Source organism: Myotis myotis, unplaced genomic scaffold, assembly GCF_014108235.1.
Source record: "Myotis myotis isolate mMyoMyo1 unplaced genomic scaffold, mMyoMyo1.p scaffold_m19_p_18, whole genome shotgun sequence".
Lineage (NCBI taxonomy): Eukaryota > Metazoa > Chordata > Mammalia > Chiroptera > Vespertilionidae > Myotis > Myotis myotis.
In genome coordinates, this window is record NW_023416322.1 from 1,027,204 (window position 1) to 1,052,128 (window position 24,925).

At 55.9% G+C, this 24,925-nt stretch overlaps 1 protein-coding gene across 1 annotated transcript in view; it reads left to right on the top strand.

Annotated features, from left to right (window-relative positions):
* The window catches only part of DDR2 (discoidin domain receptor tyrosine kinase 2), a 71,544-nt gene extending 47,821 nt beyond the window's left edge, over positions 1-23,723 (top strand). The window contains exons 9-17 of the mRNA XM_036343406.1: positions 4,746-4,808; positions 5,518-5,648; positions 8,433-8,643; positions 9,688-9,911; positions 10,997-11,124; positions 12,690-12,881; positions 13,117-13,351; positions 14,119-14,268; positions 17,567-23,723. Of these exons, the coding sequence (XP_036199299.1) occupies positions 4,746-4,808; positions 5,518-5,648; positions 8,433-8,643; positions 9,688-9,911; positions 10,997-11,124; positions 12,690-12,881; positions 13,117-13,351; positions 14,119-14,268; positions 17,567-17,701 (1,469 nt within the window). The 3' untranslated portion in view covers positions 17,702-23,723. The remainder of the gene's footprint in view (positions 1-4,745; positions 4,809-5,517; positions 5,649-8,432; positions 8,644-9,687; positions 9,912-10,996; positions 11,125-12,689; positions 12,882-13,116; positions 13,352-14,118; positions 14,269-17,566) is intronic.
* Positions 23,724-24,925: the final 1,202 nt, after the last annotated feature.

Below are 24,925 nucleotides of genomic sequence, written 5' to 3' on the forward strand. Positions count from 1 at the left end.
GGATGGGCCTCTGGGGCTGTGTCCTTCATTGTATCCCACGCGTCTCTTTCATCTGAAACAGTCCTTTTCAAAAACTGCCACCTGGTTTGGCTGGCGGCTCATCCCTCAGACGTGAGGGTGTATCTACCGCTGATTTCAATTCCGGTTCCATATTTATTTTTGTCAATGGCTTTTCCTAGATGGTGCTTCGAGCTTTTTAAATTTATTTTTTATTTTTATTTATATTTTTTGAGGGGGGGGGACTGATTGTTTTATTTATTTTATTTTATTTTTTTATTGCTTACAGTATTACAAAGGGTATTACATATGTGACCTTTTTTCCCCCCGCCCTTGACAATCCCCTGGCCTCCCCTACCCCCAGTGTCTTATGTCCATTGGTTATGCTTATATGCATGCATACAAGTCCTTCGGTTGATCTCTTACCCCCTCCCTCCTGCCCCCCAACCCTCCCCGGCCTTCCTGCTGCAGTTTGACAATCTGTTTGAGGCAGCTCTGCCTCTGTATCTGTTATTGTTCAAAAGTTTATAACGGTCTCTATTATCCATGAATGAGTGAGATCATGTGGTATTTTTCCTTCATTGACTGGCTTATTTCACTTAGCATAATGCTCTCCAGTTCCATCCATGCCGTTGCAAATGGTAAGAGTTCCTTCTTTTTTACAGCAGCATAGTATTCCATTGTGTAGATGTACCACAGTTTTCTAATCCATTCATCTACTGATGGGCACTTGGGCTGTTTTCAGATCTTAGCTATGGTAAATTGTGCTGCTATGAACATATGGATGCATATATCCTTTCTGATTGGTGTTTCTGGTTATTTGGGATATATTCCTAGAAGTGGGATCACAGGGTCAAATGGGAGTTCCATTTTTAGTTTTTGTTTTTGTTTTTTTTAAAAAAATATATTTTATTGATTTTTTACAGAGAGGAAGGGAGAGAGATAGAGAGTTAGAAACATCGATGAGAGAGAAACATCGATCAGCTGCGTCCTGCACATCTCCTACTGGGGATATGCCCGCAACCCAGGTACATGCCCTTGACCGGAATCGAACCTGGGACCTTTCAGTCCGCAGGCCGACGCTCTATCCACTGAGCCAAACCGGTTTCGGCCCATTTTTAGTTTTTTGAGGAAACTCCATACTGTCTTCCATAGTGGCTGCACCAGTCTGCATTCCCACCAGCAGTGCACAAGTGTTCCTTTTTCTCCACATCCTCTCCAGCACTTGTCGTTTGTTGATTTGTTGATGATAGCCAGTCTGACAGGTGTGAGATGGTACCTCATTGTTGTTTTGATTTGCATCTCTCGGATGATTAGTGACTTTGAGCATGTTTTCATATGTCTCTTGGCTCTCTGAATGTCCTCTTTTGAAAGGTGTCTATTTAGGTCCTTTGCCCATTTTTTGATTGGATTGTTTATTTTCCTTTTGTTAAGTTGTATGAGTTCCCTATAAATTTTGGAGATTAGGCCCTTATCAGATATGACATTGGCAAATATGTTCTCCCATGCAGTGGGTTTTCTCGTTGTTTTGTTGATGGTTTCTTTTGCTGTGCAGAAGCTTTTTATTTTGATGTAGTCCCATTTGTTCATTTTCTCTTTAGTTTCAAGTGCCCTAGGAGCTGTATCAGTGAAGAAATTGCTTTGGCGTATGTCTGAGATTTTGTTGCCTTTGGATTCTTCTAGAATTTTTATGGTTTCCTGTTGTACATTTAAGTCCTTTATCCATTTTGAGTTTATTTTTGTGTATGGTGTAAGTTGGTGGTCTAGTTTATTTTCTTGCATACATCTGTCCGATTTTCCCAACACCATTTATTGAAGAGACTATCTTGGCTCCATTGTATGCTCTTGCCTCCTTTGTCAAATATTAATTGAGCATATTGGTTCGGGCCGATTTCTGGGCTCTCTAGTCTATTCCATTGATCTATATGCCTGTTCTTGTGCCAGTACCAGGCAGTTTTGAGAACAGTGGCTTTGTAATACATCTTGATATCTGGTATTGAGATCCCACCTACTTTGTTCTTTCTCTGGATTGCTGCAGCTATTCGGGCTCTTTTTTTATTCCAGATGAATTTTTGGAGAGTTTGTTCTAGATCTGTGAAGTATGCCGTTGGTATTTTAATGGGAAGTGCATTGAATTTATAGATTGCTTTGGGTAGTATGGACATTTTAATGATGTTGATTCTACCAATCCATGAACACGGTATGTTCTTCCATCTGTTTATGTCTTCCTCTATCTCTTTTTTCAACGTCCTGTAGTTTTCTGAGTAGAGGTCTTTTACCTCTTTGGTTAAGTTTATTGCTAGGTAGCTTAATTTTTTTGGTGCGATGGTAAATGGGATTGTTTTTATAATATTTTTATTTTTTAAAAAATATTTTTATTGATTTCAGAGAGGAAGGGAGAGGGAGAGGGAGAGAGAGATAGAAACATCAATGATGGGAGAGAATCATTGATTGGCTGCCTCCTGCACGCTCCCCACTGGGGATCGAGCCCACAACCCGGGCCTGTGCCCTTGACCAGAATCGAACCCGGGACCCTTCAGTCCGCAGGCCGACGCTCCATCCACTGAGCCAAACCAGCCAGGGCTGATTATTTTGTTAGGGAAACTTTTGCCTGATTAACCTGCCAGAGCTTTCACCCCTCCCCCTGAAGAAATAATTTTTAAAGGGACAAGCAGTAGATTTACATAGATTTTTAGAGTCTTTTGCTTGTTTCTTTACTAAAGGCCATTTGTGAGTAACCCTGGGATTGTGTAAAACACTTCTCATGGGTCAGGAAGTCAATAGATTTAACCATTTCATGGGCCCACAAGCATGGTGGCCCTTGGTGCTGGGGGAGGCCCCCGCCTGGGCGGGGGGTTAGGGGTGCTCTCGGGCAGGAAGAGGGACCTCTGTGCTTAGGTGCCCCCAGGACCCCGCACGGCCGCAATGCCCGTTGCTTGGGTCAGTCAGCTCCTGGGGGACGCTGAAGGGTGGCCCTCAGTCTTGGGTCCTCTGCATTTGTCAGCGCCCGTCTTCTGACGGGGACCTTCCTGCACCGTTACTGCCCAGGAGGCAGGGTGCGCGCCTGGTTTCCCTCCTCGGCAGCTGTCGGAGGGAGTCGGCGCCCTCACAACCTCCAAGGGCCTCGGAGGAGCTGCTGGCTCTCCGTCCTGGTTTTGTGTTGGTGTCACTGCGCACGCATTTCACTGCTTTTTAGAATTCAGTGTGTTGAGTCAAATGCTTTCTGAAGCTCAGACTGCCCTGCGGGGGGCGCACACCCTTGAGCAGCTCCATGTCCTTCGGCCCGGGCCCCACGGCCTCTGGAACTCTCCTGCTTTAGGAGGAACAGGATGCCCCGAGCCCATTTGAGCATTTACTGCCCCAAAGTGGGACCAACCATCTCCTCGGCAGTCGTGGCTGCTGTTGGTGGGAATGAAGTCTGGAGGTCACGGCGGGGTCCCAGGACTGTGCCAGGCCTGGGGAAGCTAACGGCACGGAGGACGCGGTCAGATTGGGACCAACCCTCAGCGGCCAGAGGAGAGAAGGGCCACGGGCAGTGGAGTTGCCTGGACGCTGCCCGCGGACTGAGCCTCGTGCGGGGCCTGGGGGACGCACTTACCTGTGTGACGGGGACCGCGGATTTCCGTCCACGCGCGGCGTGTGCACAGCGGCTGGTACCGGGCACAGCTAATGGCAGCCCGGCGGTGTTTGACTCCTGGGGCCTCCTGAGCTTGGGTTCCACGTCACGATAATACTCGTGTTCACTGGACCCAGTTCCGAGCCGTCCTGGGGGCCAGTCGCCGCCCGCACGCGGAAAGCACGCTGCGAAGGAGCCGCGAGGGTTTGGCGAGAACGTCCGTGGGACAGAGGTGCAGGTCTAGCTCTTGACCTCCTCGGCCGGACACCCAGAGGAGGACTTCCGCTGCCCACATCAGTCTGGCCCATACTGGGGTCCGGTCCTGACGCTGCTGCCTCCCAGAGAGAGCACTGGGTGCCGTCTGCGTCCGCAGGACGAGCTCGGTCACAAGTCCAGGGCCAGGCCACACGGCAGGGTGAGAGCCCTCTGTCACACAGTTGGATTTCCTGCAGGGAAAGAGGCCTTGGCAGGAGCCTGCACAGGCCCACGTCCCCGCCTTCCTGTGCACTGTCTGACTTGGGGCCTTAACTTCCTATGTGAGCTTTGTGATAATATGTAGTCACGGCTCTCGACATCCCCCTCCCTCCCTCCTTCCATCCCTCCCTCCCTTCTTCCCTTCCTTCCTTCCTTCCTTCCTTCCTTCCTTCTCCTCACCCAAGGATTTTTCCCCCATTAATTTTTAGAGAGAGTGGGAAGGGAGAGATACAGAGAGAGAAACATCAATGTGAGAGAGATACAACGATTGGTTGCCTCCCACATGTGCCCCAACTGGGGCTGGGGATGGAGCCTGCAACCAGGTACATGCCCTTGACCGGAATTGAACCCATGACCCTTCAGTCTGTGGGACAACACTCTAACCACTGAGCTAAATGGGCCAGGGCCACATCACTGATTCTTTCTTTTTAATACCATGGCACGAGTATATAATAACTTAAACAAAAGTTTTACAAAAGTTGCGCTTACTCAATAGATGAATGGTGATGTTTTTATTTAATGTATGACATGATTTCATGTTTAAGAAAGGTGAGTGGCCAGCCGAGAAGTTGATTTCACGCTGGGCCGGCCGGGCCCGCCCTCTGCAGACTGCTGTCCGCTCCTCGCCCACAGCTCTGACTCCGCCTGTCTTTAACAGATGCTGCCATGTACAACACCTCCGGGGCCCTGCCCGCCTCGCCGGGGGCGCCCACCACCTACGGTGAGTCCGCCTCCAGCAAACCAGGTGAAGGGAGCTCCTAGGGGTGGAGACTGCACCTGCTGTCTGTGTGGGAGCTGGCGCAGGTGGCTCTGCCCCGAGACAGCGCCCCCCAAAGGTGGGCCCAGCCTCCGCTCCTCCCTGCCCGGCCTGTGCTCGCCCGAGGCGGAGGTGGCCTGCTTCCAGTGGCTTCTGGGAGCTGGGGAAATGGGGAGCAGAAGCAGGGGGAGACCTTTCTACCCGCGGCCCCCCGGGTGTCCATGGATGGCTGGGGCGCTGAGGGCAGCACCAGCCTCTCTAATCGGAGATAAATGTGCAGACCTGTGTCTGTAGCTTCAGACACTCACTAGTCGCGGGAGCCAGCACCTGGGAAATGCATGACCCTGCGTCTCAAAGAGGAGCCTCGGCGAGTTGTCACATCTCAGAGCGCGCAGACCGGACCCTCACCTGGTTCTCAGGAGGTGTGACGAGGGGCCCGTAGACCCCGGCCGTGGTGATAAAGGGACGACATTTGGGGAAAGTTGGAAAGCTGTCCGTGATCCCGTCTGACACGGGAGGAGGAGGCGAGAGGACAGAGTAGCAAGGCCGAGAGGGAGCAGGTGTCCAGGTGGCACCAGAGGAATTACCCTGAGAGGCCTGTCGCTGGTCCAGGCCCCTTCTCTTCCTTGTCCCACAAGATGACGGCGTTCCCCACCTCTCTTCCTGGTTGCAGACCCAATGCTGAAAGTCGACGACAGCAACACCCGGATCCTGATTGGCTGCCTGGTGGCCATCATCTTCATCCTCCTGGCCGTCATTGTCACCATCCTCTGGAGGCAGTTCTGGCAGAAGATGCTGGAGAAGGTGAGGAGGCGCCAGGCCGCTGCTGCCCCGGGACCCAAGGGCGAACTGTGAGGGTTTGCACCCAGCGAGGCGCTCGCCCGGGCCCCGGGAAGCGCAGGGTGGAGGGATTTGTCACTGAAGGAGCCAGGAAAGAACGGGCAGGTCCACGTTCTCATTCTCAGAGTGGAGACTTTGGGACCTGCCCAGGGAGCTCCTCCCAATCGTGAGATCTCAGCACAGGCTCCGCCTCAGAGATGCTGATGCCCTGGGTGGAGAGGGAGGTGCAGGCATGTGCGTTTAAAAAAAATGCACAGGATGCCCGGCCGGCGTGGCTCAGTGGTTGAGCATCGACCAGGAGGTCACAGTTCGATTCCCGGTCAGGGCGCATGCCTGGGTTGCAGGCTCCATCCCCAGTGTGGGGCAGCTGCTGAATGATTCTCTCTCATCATTGATGTTTCTATCTCTCTTTCCCTCTCCCTTCGTCCCTGAAATCAATATATATATATATTTAAAAAAATTAGCAGGAGCCTAGCTGGTGTGACTCAGTGGTTGAGCATTGACCCACGCACCAGGAGGTCGCAGTTAGATTCCCGGTCAGGGCGCATGCCCAGGTTGTGGGCTCCATGCCCAGTAGGAGGTGTGCAGGAGGCAGCCGGTCCATGCTGCTCTTCCGTGGATGTTTCTACTTCTCCATCTCTCGTCCTCTCTCTCTTAAAACACAATTTAAAAAAATTAACAAGTGCTTCTGATGGACAACTGATACCTACCCAAAATCTCTGAAATACTGCTCCTCTTCTTTGCTGTTTGCTGTTTATTTTTTGGTGTGTGTGTGTGTGTGTGTGTGTGTGTGTGTGTAAAGCATCCAGCCTCACTAATATCCAAGCCAAGCTCTCACAGTTCTATTCCCACTTCTCTGCATGCTTAACGTTACAATTGTCCATCCCTGTGGGCCCCTTCCTCAGTTTCTTGTCCAGGCCAACTTATCTGAATAATTGTCATTACATCTAACGCTTTACCGTCCACAAGGACTTCCACTTGACCCTCACTGAGTGGTGGTGAGTTGGGCAGAGTTGTACCTGACGGCCTCTCTCATGGGCACACGTGATGTGCTCACGTTACACGGCTCACACCTGTCTCTCTGTTCCTGCAGTTGTCGGTCTTGAAATAAGTTGTCATTGTCTTCCGAAACACACTCAGGTCACCACAGGTGGGCCAGCCATGACTCGCTTGGTTCCTCAGGCCAGAGACCAGTTTTCTGGACACGACTGCTCAGTGCCTCGGGCTGTTCCGGGGAGTAAGGGTTTCTACCTTTGGCCGTGGACGTCCTCCCCGGGCAGGGAGCTCCCGTGGGCGTGGGCTGTGGGGGCTGGCACTGCCTGTGAGGGGCGGGCGGGCCAGGCAGAGCCTGGGAGGCCTCCAGGAGACCAGTGCCCACGGGAGGCGGGGGGGGGGGGGGGGGGGGGGGGGCACGGGCGGGAGAGGCCGGAGGACGGCCGGCATCACGGGCTCCAGACTGAGCTGCTCCACAGTCAGTTTCTGAGACGAGGGGCTCGCGTTGGGGTTTCGGCCGCAGCATCTCACGGGAGAGGCCTGTGCTTCCCTGTGACTTAGGCCTCGCCGTCAGCCTGGAAGCACTTTCCCTGAATTAAGGCTCTTACCACAAATAGCGCCTGGAGACCGACAGGAGGCGCCTGCAGCACGCGTGACGCCTGTGACGGACACGCGTCTGCGTCCAGGGAGAGGGCAGCCCAGGGGCGGAGGCGAAGGAGGCGGAGGTGGGGGCACTGGCCTGGTGCCCTGGGCTGAGGCTTGCTGGGCGGTCGGAGCTGCTGTGTCCTGATCGCACAGGCGGTGGGTCCGAGGGGCGGGTCCTTGCCCCCCACTCCAGAGCTGTCTGTCTCTCTCTCTCTCTGTGAGCCGTGCTTCGCCCCTTCCCTGGGCCTAGCTTCCGAAACCCCCGCCTGGGCCGGAGAGGGTGCTGACTGGACTCCAGGTACAGAGGAGAGGAACGTCTGCCCTGGACTGTCTATCTTGGTCCTTGAAAGTTCTTTCTCCCCGGGCCCTGAGCGAGGGACCCGCAGAGGCCCCGTGGGCCCGAGCGCTGCGGGCGAACGCCGCGGGGAGGCCCGTTCCCGGCGTCACTCAGCATTAGCTTCGGGCGGTAGTTCCTGTGGGCTCCTGGCCGGGTGTGCGCGGATCTCTCTCGGGGAGGCTCAGCCGTAGGCATTGAGCCGCCCAGTGTACCCAGGCTTCCTGTGCTGCCAGAAGAGAGGAAGCTTAGGTTTGGGGGTTTTACTGCCACAGGGACCTTCAGGCAGTAAAGGGGCGAAGCAGGCGTCTAGGTTTCTCATTGACACCCACAGCATGAGGTGAGGGATCAGGTTCAGATTCTGGCATTTTCTGAAGGAGCAGCAGGGCACACCAGACAGGACGACACACAGTTAGCTGCTGTGATCCTGAAGCAGGTGTGGTTCGCTGGGCACTGCTGGTTGGTAAGACTGTGGGCGAGAGGGACTGGGTGAGCCGCGGACGCACTGTGCTGTGGTTGGCACGGGGTGGCCAGCCAAGTCCACTGCTGCCGAGGACATCGAACGCCGGGCCTGAGAGCTCTGGTTGGAACGGACAGGCTCTCCGCGGGTCAGGTGAAGAACGTGCCAGGGCCTCAGGGGACGCGAAGTGAGGCCTGTGCCACCAGCCGGCACCGGCCGCACAGCGCACAGTCCCAGAGCTCGCAGAGCCCGTGGGGGCCGGGTGAGAGGAGCCGGAAGGTCCCCGTGCAGCGAGCCCTCCCTCCCTCCCCGCCAGGCCTCCCGGCGGATGCTGGACGACGAGATGACCGTCAGCCTGTCCCTGCCCAGCGAGTCCAGCATGTTCCACAACAACCACTCCTCACCGCCCAGTGAGCAGGGCTCCAGCTCCACCTACGACCGCATCTTCCCGCTGCGGCCGGACTACCAGGAGCCCTCCAGGCTGATCCGCAAGCTCCCAGAGTTCGCTCCCGGGGAGGAGGCGCCGGGTGAGGCTGAAAGAGCAGCAGGGAGCTGGGGGCGGCCTGGCCGAGGGGGAGGGCGGGCGTGCCACCTGCTGGTCAGTGGGAGGGGCCCACGCCCCCACCGAGCGCCAGGGCCCCACCTCAGAGGTGGAAGCGAGTGAACAGAAGGGCTCACTGAGGCGTCTGGGCCAGGAGCCCCCTCAGGTGGCCGAGGGAGAGTGCCGGGAAGGGCCTTCCCCACACCAGCATCTGGGGGTGCGCTCAGGACCGGGGCCCCTGGAGGAGGAGCAATGGAGGCTGCGGGGCCCGGGGCCTCGGCTCCCCACCCAGACCTGTTTCCCTTGGTGAGCTCTATCGCTCACACAGATTTCCTGACGAGCGTATTTCCCGGCTCTTCTCAGCAAGAGCTCCGCTTGGAAAAGCAGCGCCCGCGGATCGCATCCAGCGTTTTGGGAAGTGGCTGTGGAGCGACATCAGGGGGGCTGCTGGGCCCGGCGGGGGCGGACGGTGCTCAGGGGAGGGAAGAGAGGAAGCTGCGGCCTGAGCCTCAGGAGGTGCTGCTGCGGGGGGCACGGCCTGGAGTGCGGCCTGGAGTGCGGACAGGCGGCAGGAAGAGGGCGGGAGCGAAGCGAGTTCCCAGGCTGGGCAACGTAGCTGGTTTCTGAACCTAACACCCCTCGTATTTCAATGTTTTCTTTCAAGTTAGGGAGTGTCTTAAACTAGATCCTGTAAGTTTAACCAGAAAGCGTTTCACGACCTAGACTGGGTCATTAAGCCGGGTGGTGCCTCACAATGAAGGAAGATGCTGTTAGAGCTCCCGCCGTAACCTCCGCCTCACAGGCCATGGCCGCGGGGATAGCGTCCCCAAGGTCACCCAAGGACATGCTCGCGGTCCTGTGGTCTGAGAAAGGAGAGGCGCGATGGTGGCCGCTCCAAAGCCACGAGGAAGCCTCTGGGAACCCAGCGTGGGGGGGAGACAGGGCTAGGGACCTGCCCCATCCCCCGTCTCTCACGGGGCCACCCCGGGAGCCTCAGAGCCCGGAGCGAGCCCTCCGCCGTGTCTTCCAGGCTGCAGCGGCCTTACCAAGCCAGGCCCGCCCAGTGGCCCCGAGGGCGCGCCCCACTACGCAGAGGCGGACATCGTGAACCTGCAGGGCGTGACCGGGGGCAACACCTACTCCGTGCCCGCCCTCACCATGGACCTGCTCTCGGGGAAGGACGTGGCCGTGGAGGAGTTCCCCCGGAAGCTGCTTGCCTTCAAGGAGAAGCTAGGGGAAGGCCAGTTCGGGGAGGTGAGTGGCTCTGAGAGGGGCATCCAGTCCCGGTGGCCCACAGGCCACAGTGAACAAACGTGGCCCGAGAGCGGAGTCCCTCCACGGGGACCCGCCTGCGGACGCCCGCCACGCCTCCCCGCGGCTCCCCAGGAAGCCGGTGTCGGGTCACCGCACCTCTGCCCAGCTCCGTGGCTTCCTGGGCCCGCTGGCTTCTGTGTGGGAGTTACACCGGGCAGGTCACCAGGCTCTCCAGGCCCTGAGAACAGTCGATATGTTCACATTGGTTAGGGGTGACAGCGGGCGGGGGCCCACAGGATGTGATTGTCTTGTAAACTGTCCCGACACCGTTCTCGAGAGACCCCTGTTCTCCCTTCATGGGACTTAGTGTACAAGGGCCCGCACAAGCCCGCCCGCCCGCCCGCCCGCCCGCCCGCCCGCGTCCCACAGCAGCCCCGGCCCAACTCGCAGGCCGAGGAGGAGCAGCGGGCGGGCGCCTCGAGGCGGGCCTGTGTGTTGGCCCTTCCCTCTCCCGTCAGCCTCCTCGTCACCGCGCCTCCGAAGGTCCGAGCAGTGGCCGCCCACACTCCCGCCGTGACGCCTGGTTAACGGTCGGGGGCTGGTTTCAGGTGCGGCGTGCTCCCCCCAGGGGGGTGGTGCTGCAGGAGTCCGAGGCCCTGCTCCTGCTCTCCGTCCTCACGCTGCCCCGGGTGAAAGACGCAGGCTCGTTGTGCTGTTACGGGACCCGCACTTGCAATGCCAGCCCTGTGCTAAGGGGTCGTCTTAGAGGGGACACTGCCTGGCATTGGTCTGATCCACAAAGGTTCAAGCGTGTAGCGGCTCGCACGGGTGGTGAGCCCTCCGTGGTGGATGCCGTGCTGCGGATTCGTTCATTCACACACACCGTGTTCTGGGCCATGGACACAACCTGTAGGAAGCAGCACACGTCCTATTGTTTTTATAAGTATTGGGGCAGTAGATGTGTCCATGCATCTATGCGCCTGGCTGTTGGAATGCGTGGTGAGCGGCCGTCCTGCCCCTGGAGGCGCCGCGGAGGCTGAGCCGCCTCAGGAGCGCTGGTGCTGAGACGCATGCCTTTCGTCCAGGTCCATCTCTGCGAAGTGGAGGGGATGGAAAGGTTCAAAGGCAAAGACTTGGCTGTGGATGCCAGCGCCAGCCAGCCGGTCCTGGTGGCTGTGAAGATGCTCCGGGCAGACGCCAACAAGAACGCCAGGTCTGTGGCTGCCTTTTGAGGTTCCTTTACGTGTTTCATCCTCAGGTCAGGTCAGGGACACCCCGGGATACTTCTGAGCAATCTTTTCTTTGGAGAGGGTAGGTCTGTGAGCCACCTCACGTTTCCATGGTTACGCGTTACCTTCTACCAGGCCAGCATCCTCACCTTTGTTCTCCATCTCCCTCCCAGAAAGGCACATTTCCCACTGGACTCGCTACCTGTTCGCTCCCTGGCCGTCCCACGGATGGCCGTCCGAGTGGGCGCTCCTCAGCCATTGTCCAGAGCTCCCGAGTGTCCTTACTGCCGGTCACCACGCTCCTGCTCAGCCTTCTCCGTCCTTTTTTCCATCTCCGTTTACTTTCTCACTTTTCCCCTCTTTTGTGCTCCTTTTCTTCTATGTCCAGCAACCCCCACAGTGAGAAGCTACCTCCACTTGGAAAAGGACCATGACCTCAAAGCGGAAGGATCCACAGTCCTTTAGCCGTTTCCCCAACGGGGACCCTCCCCTCCATAGATGGCAGTCTCGCTGAGACTCAGAGTGAGAGACAGTTTCTTATCCCTCCTCAAACACCGCGAACTCCAAACAGGGCGAAAGGGTACAGGAAAGGCCTTGCAAACGGCAGGCTGGGGGATGAAGAAGAAAAGCCGGGGAGGAGAACTGAGAGGGGCCGGGACTTTCCCTGAGAACTCCAGTGTGAGGGACACGAGCACGAACGACAGGTGACACCTTGGGTCTCATCCAGCGACGGCACCCTCCCCCGCGTCCACGCCCACCGAGCAGTGGTGGGCGGCCGGGGCTCTGGCCCCTGTAGAGCCATGGGGACCCCTGTTTGGGGTTGTTGTACTTGACGCGGTTCGGGGGGTGTCCATTGATAGAATTTTCCCAGAAAGCTCCCAGGAGACTTAACCGATCTGCTCCAGTCATTTGGGGACTGTGGGCTGGTGGTCTCCCCGACCCCAGTATCGCTGTGGGAAAGGGCATAGCCACTTTGTGACTCGGGCGGCTGCCACCAAACACACGAACAGTTACTAGTCGTGGCCCGGTGAGCGCTTGTTTTGAAATGACCGCATATTGCTGCCCACATCAACTGTACGAAACCGTGTTGATGTTGGGACCGGCGCTGGGCGTGCCTGCATCCAGGACAGCCAGCAGGAGAAAACGCAGAGGTGCCAGGTGGACCCGGGTTTCTGCTTTATTCATAGACTGGCTCCAGGGCTCTACCTAGGGGTAAACGGCTGTGCTTGTCAGACTCGATTTCGGTGAAGAGCTTAACTTCGCGAGCAGTTCTGGGCAGGGGTATCTGATGCAGCCGGGGCCCCTCTCCGCAGGCAGGCCTGTGGCTGGGTGCAGGCTTGCCGCCGTGACTCCCAGTTCTCGCTCTCAGGCCGCAGTGCGGCCAGGGCTTGCTCCAGGCTGTGAGAGTGAGGCAGCCCGGCCGGCCGTCCTCTGTCCTCCCCAAGGTCGTCTGGGAACCAGGCTCGTGCGGGGGGATGGGCGCTGTGCCACCTTCGCCTCCTGACTGGCTCTGGCCTCTCTGGGCTTATCCACGTGTCTCTCTCCAAAGGAATGATTTCCTAAAGGAGATAAAGATCATGTCCCGGCTCAAGGACGCCAACATCATCCGCCTCTTAGCCGTGTGCATCGCCGACGACCCTCTGTGCATGATCACCGAGTACATGGAGAACGGGGACCTCAACCAGTTCCTCTCCCGCCACGAGCCGCCCAGCTCCAGCCCCAGCCAGGTGCCCACTGTCAGGTAACAGCCGTGCCCCTCCCCTGCCTGCCTTCCTGACACTAACCTGGTCTGCAGACGGGGAGCAGCGAACCCCTCAGCTTGCTGTGTCCGGACGGCGGGGTTGGCGTGTGGGGAGAAGCCACGCAGGGAAGAGCAGAGAGCCACGTGGGGGCCGGCGTTGGCTGGAACCGTGCAGGCTGTGCACTTGTCACGGCTCCTTCTGTCCACAGGCGACTTTCTCTCTGTTTTCCCTCAGTTACGCCAACCTGAAGTTCATGGCGACGCAGATCGCCTCTGGCATGAAGTACCTTTCCTCCTTGAATTTTGTCCACCGAGACCTGGCCACACGGAACTGCCTGGTGGGCAAGAACTACACCATCAAGATCGCCGACTTCGGGATGAGCCGGAACCTGTACAGCGGGGACTACTACCGCATCCAGGGCCGCGCCGTGCTGCCGATCCGCTGGATGTCCTGGGAGAGCATCCTGCTGGTGGGCGCCGGCCCGGGGGGTGGGCGGTCGCGGCCCGGGGGGGGGGGGGGGCGCGGCCCGGGGGGTGGGCGCCGCGGGCGCAGCGGCCAGGGACTTCCAGGCCGCTGAGGCAGCCGCAGGCTTGGTGTCTGCTCAGATGGGATGACCTGCTTTGAGTGCTAATTGTTACTTTTTGGTACTTGCCTATTTCTGCTGGTAAATGTGACATGCTCACTGTAGAAAACTTGGGGAAAAGGGTTAAAAATGCACCCGTGGTGATAAGGGATTTAGTATTTTCCCCTCTCTCCTTTCCACATACTGAGTGGTCTTCATTAGTTTAGGGAATTAAAAAATCATTTAAAGAAATGTTATCCACACAAAATAGTTCTCTTCTGAATTAATTCCATAACCGTATTTCTAATTCATTATTTACACTGATCTCTATATTTTTATTTTAATGATTATCACCGTTTACTTTTTTAAGTTCATCATTCTTTGTTTTATAATTTTTATTCAACTCTTGGTCTTCTGGACCATGGGTGGGTAAGAGAGACTTTTTTTTCCAAATGTCATTTCTTCTGACCATCGGCCCTGAGCCCGGGTCCAGGGGAAGCAGCCCTGAGTGAGGCACAGGTGTCGGGGACTGCCCGGTCCTCTCAGCACCTCCGCCGGCCATTTCAGAGCCCCAGGGGCAGGGGGAGGGGGGCGGCGGTCACTCAGGTTGTGAGACCCCAGCCCCTCCTGTGGGCAGGTGATTCTTATTTTCTCTCCTGCCCTGATCTAAACAGGGCAAGTTCACCACAGCCAGTGACGTGTGGGCCTTCGGGGTGACCCTGTGGGAGGCCTTCACCTTCTGCCAGGAGCAGCCCTACTCCCAGCTGTCCGACGAGCAGGTCATCGAGAACACCGGCGAGTTCTTCCGGGACCAAGGGAGGCAGGTGAGGCCGGGCTGGGAGGCGGGGCCGGTGCTCTCTCGGGGGAGAGAGGGGGCCTGGCTTAGCAGGACAGGGTGGCTGGAGGACGGGCCACCGGATGAAGTCCTTTGTCACGAATCATCCAGATAAAGTGAAAGACCAGCTCTTGCCCAGGCACCATGCACACACTCTGCTTCTGTGTCCCCCCAGGATCCTTGGGGGGCAGGAGGGGGCAGGTCAGGCTCCTCGCCAGCCCAGACATTCCAGATCTTACAATAGCTATGATCTGGGCTGTTTCCAGATCTTAGCTATTGTAAAATGTGCTGCTAAGAACATAGGGGTGCATATGACCTTTCTGATTGGTGTTTGTTTTTTTAGGATATATTCCTAGAAGTGGGATCACTGGATCAAATGGTAGTTTTTTACTCATTTTAAAATATTCAGTGTAAAAAGTCCACCATTTCCTACTGGTAGTGAACCAATATATTCTGATCAAATGCCCAATGGTTGAGTAGTGAAGTCAAATATTTGACGAAAGCCCAGGCCAAAGCCACATATCACCACCCTGTTCTGAGTAAGCTCCTTGCCTCTAAGCACAACTTTAAATTTTTAATAAAAATTTATTAAATTTGCTCTGGCCAGTGTGGCTCAGTTGTTTGGGTGTTGTTTTGTGCACTGAAGGGTCGCCAGTTCAATTCCAGGTCAGGGCACATGCCCAAGTTTCAGGTTCAATCCCTAGTAGGGGGCGTGCTGGAGGCAGCCAGTAGACGTTTCTCTTTCTCCCTCTCCCTTCCTCTCTCTCTAAAATTAATAAACTAAAAAGAAAAAATTATTTAACACATTAACTTACGAAATGTAATTTATTAAATTTCTATTTTATTATTTTATATTACTACATTTTATTATGTAAATACTAGAGGCCCGATGCACAAAATTCATGAAAGAGTAGGCCTTCCTTCCCTCCGGCAGCTGGGATCTGGGCTTCCCTCGCAGCCCCAGCTTCGTCTGAAGGTTGTCTGGAAGGATGTCTGGTCTAATTAGCATATTACGCTTTTATTATTATAGACTAGAGGCCCGGTGCACAAAAATTTGTGCACTCGGGGGGGAGGGGGGTCCCTCGGCCCGGCCTGTGCCCTCTCGCAGTCTGGGACGCCTCGGGAGATAACGACCTGCTGGCTTAGGCCTGCTCCCGGGTGGCAGAGGGCAGGCCCAATCCCTAGGTGCAGCCCCTGGTCGGGCTCAGAGCAGGGCTGATTGCGGAGTTGGGGCACCGTCCCCTGTCATGCACAGAGCAGGGCGATTGGGAGGTTGTGATGCTACCCTCAGTCACGCTCAGGGTAGGGTCGATGGGGAGGTTGCGGCGCCACCCCCTGTCATGCACAGAGCAGGGCCAATCAGGGGGTTGGGGCACTGCCCCCTGTCACTCACAGAGCAGGGCCCATCAGGGGGGTTGGGGCTCTGTACCCTGTCACTCACAGAGCAGGGCCAATCAGGGGGTTGGGGCGCTGCCCCCTGTCACGCACAGAGCAGGGCCGATCAGGGGGTTGGGGCACCGCAGCCTGTCACACACAGAGCCGCAGGGTGATCAGGGGGTTGGGGAGCTCCCCCCTATCAGGCACAGAGCAGGGCTGATCAGGGGGTTGGGGCGCCACCACTCTCACACTCAGGGCAGGGCCGATGGGGAGGTTATGGCTCTACCCTGTCACACACAGAGCAGGGCCCGTGGGGGGGGGGTGGTGGGTTGGGGCGCCGCACCCTGTCACACACAGAGCAGGGCCGATCAGGGGGTTGGGGCACTGCAGCCTGCCACACACAGAGCCGCAGGGCGATCAGGGGGTTGGGGAGCTCTCCCCTATCAGGCACAGAGCAGGGCTGATCAGGGGGTTGGGGCGCCTTCCCCTGTCACGAACAGAGCAGGGTGGATAGGGAGGTTGTGACCCCACCCCGTCACACACAGAGCCGCAGGGCGATCAGGGGGTTTGGGCGCTGCCCCATCACGCTGATCCCGGTGCCGGGAGGGCCTTGCGGCTCCACTGATCTTGGTGCTGGGAGGCATATTACCCTTTTACTATATAGGATAGAGGCCTGGTGCACGGATGGGGGCCGGCTGGTTTGCCCTGAAGGGTGTCCTGGATCAGGGTGGGGGTCCCCACTGGGGTGCCTGGCCAGCCTGGGTGAGGGGATGAGGGCTGTTTTCAGGCTGGGGGTGACTGAAGCTCCCAACCGCTCCTATTTTTCTTTTTCTTTTTTTTATTCTGGGCCAGCTTTAGCTTTGAGGCTTGGCTCCAGCTCTTAGGCCTCTGCTGCTGAAAGTAGGTTTCTGGCCTTTGCTAACAATGTTGCGATCCTGCTGGCTGAAGCCCGGAGGACTAAGGCAGGTTTCTGGGGTTTTGCTTAGCTTCTATATTTGTTACATAGTTGCTTAGAGTTGCAGCTCAGAGGCCTGCAGCGGCAGGCGGGGAATGTTGGAGTCCTCCGTCACTGAAGCAAGCAAGCCTCATGTTAGTTTCAAGCTGACTGGCTGCTGGCCGCCATCTTGGCTGGCAGTTAATTTGCATATCGCCCTGATTAGCCAATGGGAAGGGTAGCGGTTGTATGCCAATTACCATGTTTCTCTTTTATTAGATAGGATGATATGAATTTCCAATTCATATTTTACTGCTTTCCGTCGTATGGGTAGAATTTTGGTGTGTGAACTGTGAAAGTCTGGGTTGGCGCGCATGCGGCCGTCTCTCCCACTGTCCCTGCCAGGGGTCGCCCAGTCTGCGTGTGGTCTCTGTGCCTTTCCGATGGCACCGCTACCATCACTCCTTCCCGAACAGAGTGGATCTCATTCAGGAGAACTTCAGCGACATGAATTCTAGCAGGAATTTTATACGCAGGGCCCATCGCTTAGGCAAACCTTACATCCTTTGCATGCAATTGAAAGTGCGTAGAAGCCTATAGAGCAATCATTTCAATACTGAGAATAAATGTGCTTAACATTTTTGTTTTCAATTTGTCTTAACAAACGGTGGAGAATTTCCAGAGGGCACTTTCCTTGGAGGCTTGTGGTCTAAGTGGACCCCGGGTTCTAACCTCTTGGTCTCCAGTCTGAGATGTCATTTTGCTGCCGCCTGGCCTTTGGGCTGGTGGTAGGGACCCCAGAGCAGAAAGTCCTGCGGAAGGGACAGGGACGGAGACGAAGGGGGCGGGGCTGACAGGCTGCGGGCCCCTCAGGACGCAGTGACCACCTCCAAGATGGTGGAGGAGGGCGAGTCAGTGACGATGCAGCAGCTCCCCTCCCCTCTTTCCTGAACGTTCTCTCTTTTTGTTTCTAAAGACCTACCTCCCGCAGCCCGCCATCTGCCCCGACTCCGTGTACAAGCTGATGCTGAGCTGCTGGCGGAGGGACACGAGGCACCGGCCCTCGTTCCAGGAGATACACCTGCTGCTGCTCCAGCAGGGCGACGAGTGACCGCCTCCGGGCCAGGCCGCCCGCGCCCCGCGCCCGCGCCACGCCACGGACCGAGTGCACGCGAGGCAGGCTGTCCCTTTCCTCCCGCCCCTCGTTTCCCACCGCTCCACCCCCCTGTCCACCCCTGACCCATATATACTTTTTTTTACATTAAAGAACTAAAAAAGAAAAAAACCGCTAGGGCAGGTAAAATCCAGTAAAGAAACCTTCATTGATGTACCAGTGTTGAGAACAAAGCTAGATGATTTAGATAATTTATAAAGGCTAAATATGCTTATGTTTATAAATGTGCAGGTTCTACAATATTTTTTTTTTTATGTTGCCTTTAAAAATAGTATCAGAAGTAAAACCTTGAATACTAATGTCTTAGGAACCCAGAGATCAGGTTGGGGAAAGCGCACGGCCAGTGGCGCCTTGGACTGGGCTCGGCCCTCGCTCTGTGCGTCCCTCTTGGGTCCAAGTAGCTGTCACCTGTTTGAAAAAGCGCCGCTCTCTGGAATGGGTGTTTTGTTCATTCGTGGGCAGGGCTCAGGGTGGAGGTCTCTGTGCCTAGAAACAGACTGCGTAGGAAGGAATTGTATTGTGTGGAGGTAGGAAGGGCTGTCATTGCAAACAAGCCCGCGGACAGCCCCGTCTTACATGGCCAGGTGTGTCTCCGTGAGGCCGCTTCGGAATCCGTAAAAACTGCTGTTTCGATAGCTTTACCTCGGCCCTTTGGTTCATCTTCTCTAAAGCTGCCAACTGTTTTAATAAAGGGTGGGCGGGGTTCCTCAGGCGTGTGCCATAGGGGAGCGCCTGCTCCGAGGGTTCCTAGGGGCCGCCTGGGACCAGCGAGGGGAGCGCCGCCCCCCTTTGCCAGGGGCGCACAGGATGAGTGGGCTGAGGAGTGAGGGAGGCAGACGTAGCTGTGGACCCCAGAGCAGTGATGTGTGGACGGTGCTGGGTGACCCTCTGCACAGGCCACGTGTGATGGAGAGAAAGAGGGAGGCCTGGCTTCCCAACCTGTGGGAACAGATACCGGTCAAATCAGAGTCCCGTCAGAATGGCTCCCGAGCTCCCGACCCCCACACCCCCAGAGTCAGGGGACAGCAGTGAAGGGAACCCCAATTTCCACTAAGGGGACACAAGGGAAGACGGCAGAGGACACGGCTCAGGCTCAGGAGCAGCGTGACCCCTGGGCCTGCTTCTGACGCCCTTGCCTCCCTGCTCAGCCCCCAGCCTTGCTCCAGGCCATGGCAGACACCTCACCCCCGCTCCCCAGGGCACTGGCAGGGCCTCTCCTTCCCCCAGCAAACGCCCTTCCTGTCGTGTCCTGGGACTCCGTCTCCAGTCTCTCCCTCGATGAACTGGAGGATCGCAGGTGGGGAGTCAGGACAGTGGCTTGGGGAGCTTGACCCGTTTCTGCTTTGAGCAGCTGTGCCATCTTGGACAAGTCTGCTGCCTGCACTGTGTCTCCTGGTCTGTGAGCTGAGAGTGCTGCAGCGGTGGCCGCGAGGGCTCCCAGTCCCATGTGTCCAGTCTTGCTGGGAACCTGCTCACCTCCTGCCCCGAGAACTGTGGTCGGCAGGAGGTTGTCAGGGAAGTTGCTCCAGCCGCACTAGTAACACCGCCATGTGTGCGCTCCCACGCCCGTCAGACACCTGCAGGGCTGAACACGCTCACTTCCCCCTTGGGACTTGCCCCTCTCTGCTCACAAGGTCCGTGTTAGCATCACGTCCTATTGAGAGTCCCCAGAGAAACAGCGGATAGGAGACACACACACGTTTCTGATTCTTTTTTTTTTTTTTAAATATATTTTATTGATTTTTTACAGAGAGGAAGGGAGAGAGATAGTTAGAAACATCGATGAGAGAGAATCATCGATCAGCTGCCTCCTGCACATCTCCTACTGGGGATGTGCCCGCAACCCAGGTACATGCCCTTGACCGGAATCGAACCTGGGACCTCTCAGTCCGCAGGCCGACGCTCTATCCACTGAGCCAAACCGGTTTCGGCACGTTTCTGATTCTTATAAGGAATCGGCTCATGGCACCATTTGTAGGGCCGAGCAAGAGACCCAGGAGACTGTGGTCGCCTCTGAGGATAGACCACCGGGGGCCAGTCCAGGGAGGAGGCTGAGGAGTCAGCTCAGCTTCAGGCGGAGTGGACTCCTTTCCTTCCACTCGAGTCCTCATCACAGTGGGTGCGGCCCACACACTGGACAGGCCTCTGCCTTCCTCAGTCCAATAACCCACAGCTAATCTCGTCCGGAAGCAGCTCTCAGACACCGAATAACGCTAACCTGGCACCACAGGGCCCGTAGGGTGAGCAGATAAGATCAGTCATCACGTTTCTCTAGAATTCAAGGGACTTGAGCACGACCCCAGTGGGGCCCAGCCGGCCCTGCCAGGACTGCTGGGGGCAGGAGGGCGGCATTTCTCCCGTCCTGCGCCTAACTTTTCTCCTCTGCTTCTTTCCCACATCCCGCCTCAACCCCTGCATTTCATGACCCCGCAGAGAGCAGTCCTATTTAGATGGAATGTGGGGTGTCTCTGTTCCCCGGCCGTGGGCGAGAGAGGTCATCGGCTCCAGGTGGCTGGCAGACCATCATTGCGTCCTGTTAGCCTTTCTAAACGTCACCTTTATTCTGCATATGGAACGTTTTCCGTCCAGGTGGTGGTTTTGGAGTCAGATCGGAATGTCTGTGTAGGCGGGTCAGTGTGCTGAGAGCTAGGCCCAGACTCACCTGCTCAGAAAGGACTGGCCTGGAGGCCGGAGGGGGCTGTGGTGTCAGCGCAGGGGCAGGATCGCCTGCAGGTGCCCCAGGTGTGAGGAGCACAGGACGGAGGGGGTGGCAGATGGTGAATGAATGTGTGTGTGGCTGAGCGGAGGCCGGTGGCAGGAAAAGGCCGCAGGAAGGAGAGCGGACCTCGCATAGGTGGCTGCGAAGGGTCAGGAGCCGGACAGACTCCGGCGAGGGTGAGACTCTGTTCTGGAGACGGAACTAGTCAGGGCAGAAAAAGTAAGTGTCGTGAAGATGAAAGGAGGATATGTATGGAGAGAAGGAATTCTGGATGATGAAAAAGGAGACGTCAGGGGCAGCGTGAACAGAAGGGAGCTTTGCAGAGCCTCTGAGAGAGAAGGTCCTCGTGGGCATGGCCCACGGTGCCCGGCAGGGAGGCCCTTTCATTCCCAAGGAAGCAGGTGGCGGAGGTCTGGGCGCCTGTAACCTCAGCTGCGAACCCATCGGCTCAGCCCGCCGTGGATCTGGTTCCCAAGAGCTGTCTGGGATGCAGACCTGGGCCTGGGGAACTGGCAGACCACCAGCCGGCTTTGCGACCCATCTCTTGCTTCTGTTAAGGGATCACTGCTGGGCCCAGAAGGGCCACAGACACAGGGAAGCATTAGGCTCTAGATCGGTCGACTCAGTCTCATTTGACACCCACGCAGAGGTGGGTGCGGGTGGAAGCGCTGTGTCGTTCTCCCTCCATCCAGGCTTCCGCACGAAGTGGAGCTCAACCATGTGTTTTGTGTCAAAGGAGAACAGAGAAGAGGGAAAGAGGAAGAAGTTTCAAGGAAATATTCTAAAACAGAGTAGCATCTGCTTTGCCCAAAACTATAAAAAAAAGTGAAGAAAATTATAGTTAAGCCTTAAATTATTCTTCAAATAGGACTGCTAAGTCCCTGATCCTAAGTTGAATTTAGCGTAGTCCTGCCCTCTTCGCCTTTTCCGTGAGACCTCTGACCTCTGACCTGTGGCCTGGCAAATGGCAGGTCCCTGAATCCTTCTGGGAGTTACAGATCCTGGTGTATGTTGGGAAATCCTCCTGAACAGAAATTTAACATTTTTACGAAGCAAATGAATGTCTTTTCCACTTGGTAAATGAATTGGAATGCTTCCCAACACGGGAAGAAGCTGGAATGATCAATGAGGACTGGATTGCTGGCATTTTGACTTCTCTGCTACAATCAGCTGCACTACTTGGTAGGCAATTGTTTCTAAAACTACTTATTTCAAAACATTTTAAAACTGGCAAGAAGTTGCAAAACTAGTACAGAGTGGCCTCACCCTAACACCAGGCTTTCCCACTGATAACATCTTACGGAACCATCACGCTTTTCCAAAGCCAGAAAACGGACATTGGTCTCATATTAGCGCAACCGCAGATCACACTCAGATTCCACCAGCTCTTCACCTGCACTGGTTTGTTCTGGATGGTCTAACCCTTGCTGGTTTGTAACCTGGCCTTGCTTGGAGGCCTCGAGAAAGACACCATCTGGATACAAATGTACAAACTCTTAAAGGGAATGTAACAAACTCACTTGTTCCTTTATCACCGAGCATTATCCTGCCTGGGCCGCGAACGTGCACGCATCTGCTGACTTTGCTTGGCTGTTTAGCATCTGGAATCATCAAGAACAACTTGGAAGAATCAGGCAACACAGAGAACAGTGAAGACCTGACAGGGTTTGCTGGCTAGAGAATCTATAATAATAAAAGTGTAATATGCTAATTAGACCGGATGTCTTTCTGGATGGCCTTCTGGACGAAGCCAGGGCTGTGAGGGAAGCCTGGGTCCCAGGTGCCAGAAGGAAGCTGGTGCCGGCAGCCGGGGAATTTTGTGCATCGGGCCTCTAGTCAGGTATGAAGGGAAATCCAGGCAGTTCCTGCTGTTTCTACAGCAAGGAAGGATCATAATTGTGGCAAAGAGAGCACTCCAGAGTGAACCAGTGTTTTGGTCAAGGAGTAGGTGGCACCGAGTTATGGCCCCAGGGCACCTTGTGGGAGGACTAGAATACAGTGGAATAGACCCTAAATGTGATAAACTAGTTTCAGAATAGTAGAGGTTTCATTTGCCTGAATATCTGTTCTGAAATGAAATAAACCACACTAGACCAAATTAAATACTAATCTGTTCTGAAATGAAATAAACCACACTAGACCAAATTAAATACTAATTTCAGGGGGGAGGGGAAGGGGTGGCTGGTATTGGGGCTCCAGCTCTGTGGCTCCCAGCTGCGAGGTTTGTGGCGGTGTCTGAAGTGCCCTGTTTAGGACTCACCAAATTGTAACTTGTTTACCACTGCGTCCCATATCCTGTAAAGTTCCTGGCCCAGACTCGCCTGCTGGGCACCCCGTACATGCTTACTGAGTGTTGTCTTTGAATGAATCAAATATAGAAACAGAAACTTGTCCAACTGCATGACTGTGGTGAATTGGGGAGAATTGCTCTGCTGTGAGATAGAGGGTTTTTCACTTGAGGAGAGAGTAGAAAGGGCCAGAGCTTACTGGTGGAGAACAGACCCACTGGTGGATGTCCTGTGTGTGCCTTATTCTTTGAGGTCTTTCGACAGCATTTCAAGGTCGTTCTGTATAAGGCACCCCGTCCAGAGCAGGCACCAGACTCTGGCCCCAAAGTCAGCCCTTTGGAAACAAGTCTTGCCGATGTCTGGTCAATGACCTCCAGGACTCTAAAGGGGCAGGACCCGTCAGCCCGAGCTCGCCGAGCTCGCGGGCATTCGGGACCCGCAGGTACCAGCACAGGGGGGTTTGCGAGGTTTGAGGGAGGGCACCGTGGGGTAGGCAATCACTCCGAGTGAAAACTTGTTTTCCTGAAAAGAGGCTGGGAACTAACAGAACTTGTGAGCGTTCCTACAAACACACCGAGTGCGCAGTCTAGCTGCTCACGTCCGCCCTTCGCTATCCACGCCGCCCATCCCACTCCCCTGTTGTCTGTCTGTCCGTCCGTCCGTCCGGTGGCTCTGCTTCTGCTGCAGCGAGGAGCAGGCTTCCTGGGGGAGGGCACACCTGGGCTGCTCTGCGGACTCTGGAGGGACATGTGGCTTGGCAAGGGGTAAAGAGAAAACTGACTTAATTTCTGCTTAAAACTATTGTAGTCATTCCAAAATAGAGCATGTAAGAATTCTCTGTATTAGAAAAAGAACGAGATACCAATTGTATATTTTCTTTTCTTTATTTATTCTCTGTAAGTCTGATAATGGTCAACTGTAAATAACAATGATTAAAGAAATATGCGCCTGATGGTGGTTTGAGCCTTATCCCTCTTCCCCCGGGGCCTCGCCTCCTTCCCAGAGAAGCACCGGGCGCCGGGGGGTAGACCGGTTCGTGGGGCGGGCTCAGCAGAGGGCTGCTGACCGGGCTTCTCACAGACCAGCCCGCTTTGCTGGCAGAGAAGCACCTCGGTCCCTGGCACAGCCAAACCCAGGAGCCCGGGTTCTGTGCCGTCAGACAGTCCGAGGTTAATGGGGGCTCTTTACTGTCACCAAACTGCTTGCTTGGCTCACAGAGGTCCCTCCTAAATCCAAGCAGGGTTTGTCCGGGCTCCCCCCCCCCCCGTCTTCCCCCCCCCGTCACCCCTCCCCGTTTTTCCCCCGTCACCCCCCCCCCCGTTTTTCCCCCGTCTCCCCCCCCCCCCCCTCCACACACACAAAGAGCAACAGCTCCTGAACAACCGAATACTGACCCGGCTCTGAAACAGATTTGGACGGAACCACCCAAACAGCGCCTCCTGCCTGCCCTGGAGCGTATGTTCACGCTCCATTGTTCCGCAGAAGGTGGGCACGCTCTGCCAGCGAGGCCACCCGGGTGGTGTAATGGGGCGACCGGCGGAGACGGCCACCAGGGACTCAGATCAAGATTAGGAGCCTTTATTGAGCTGGCCAGCGACTACAGTTGCAGCATCCTCCCGAAGCAAGGGCTGAACAGCAACGTGGACTACAGGAGTTACATTTTATTATTAAAGTCTGTGCAGGCCCAGAGAAAAATGTGTCTTTCAAATTCTGGGCCCCCAATATGGCGGGAACTCTATTTATACTTTTCCCAGTCCTCTGTCTCCCAAATTTGGAATGAGACTCCCGGGCCTTCTGAGAAAGAAGGCCTGCCTGCTGGGAAGGGGCCATGGGACCGTGTCTCCAGGCCCGGCCTGTCAGCACTGACAGCTGTCTGGGGCAGTTTACCGCCTCACTGGAATGGGAGTAGTCTTACTTTCCTTATTATCTAAGACAGAAGCCATACTATCAGGGTTAAAGTTTCAAACAGCAGTTTTTATATAAGATGGATACTTCAGTGGGGGACGGACATCGTCCAGAGGAGGCCACGGGGTGGGGGACGGACATCACGCAGAGGGCGGCCGGAGGCTGCAGAGTGCCCACTCCGTCCTGTGCCGGCGGACGGCTGCGGCCCAGTCCCGTGTTTGAAAACCGGCGATTCTTGCCTGTTTCCAC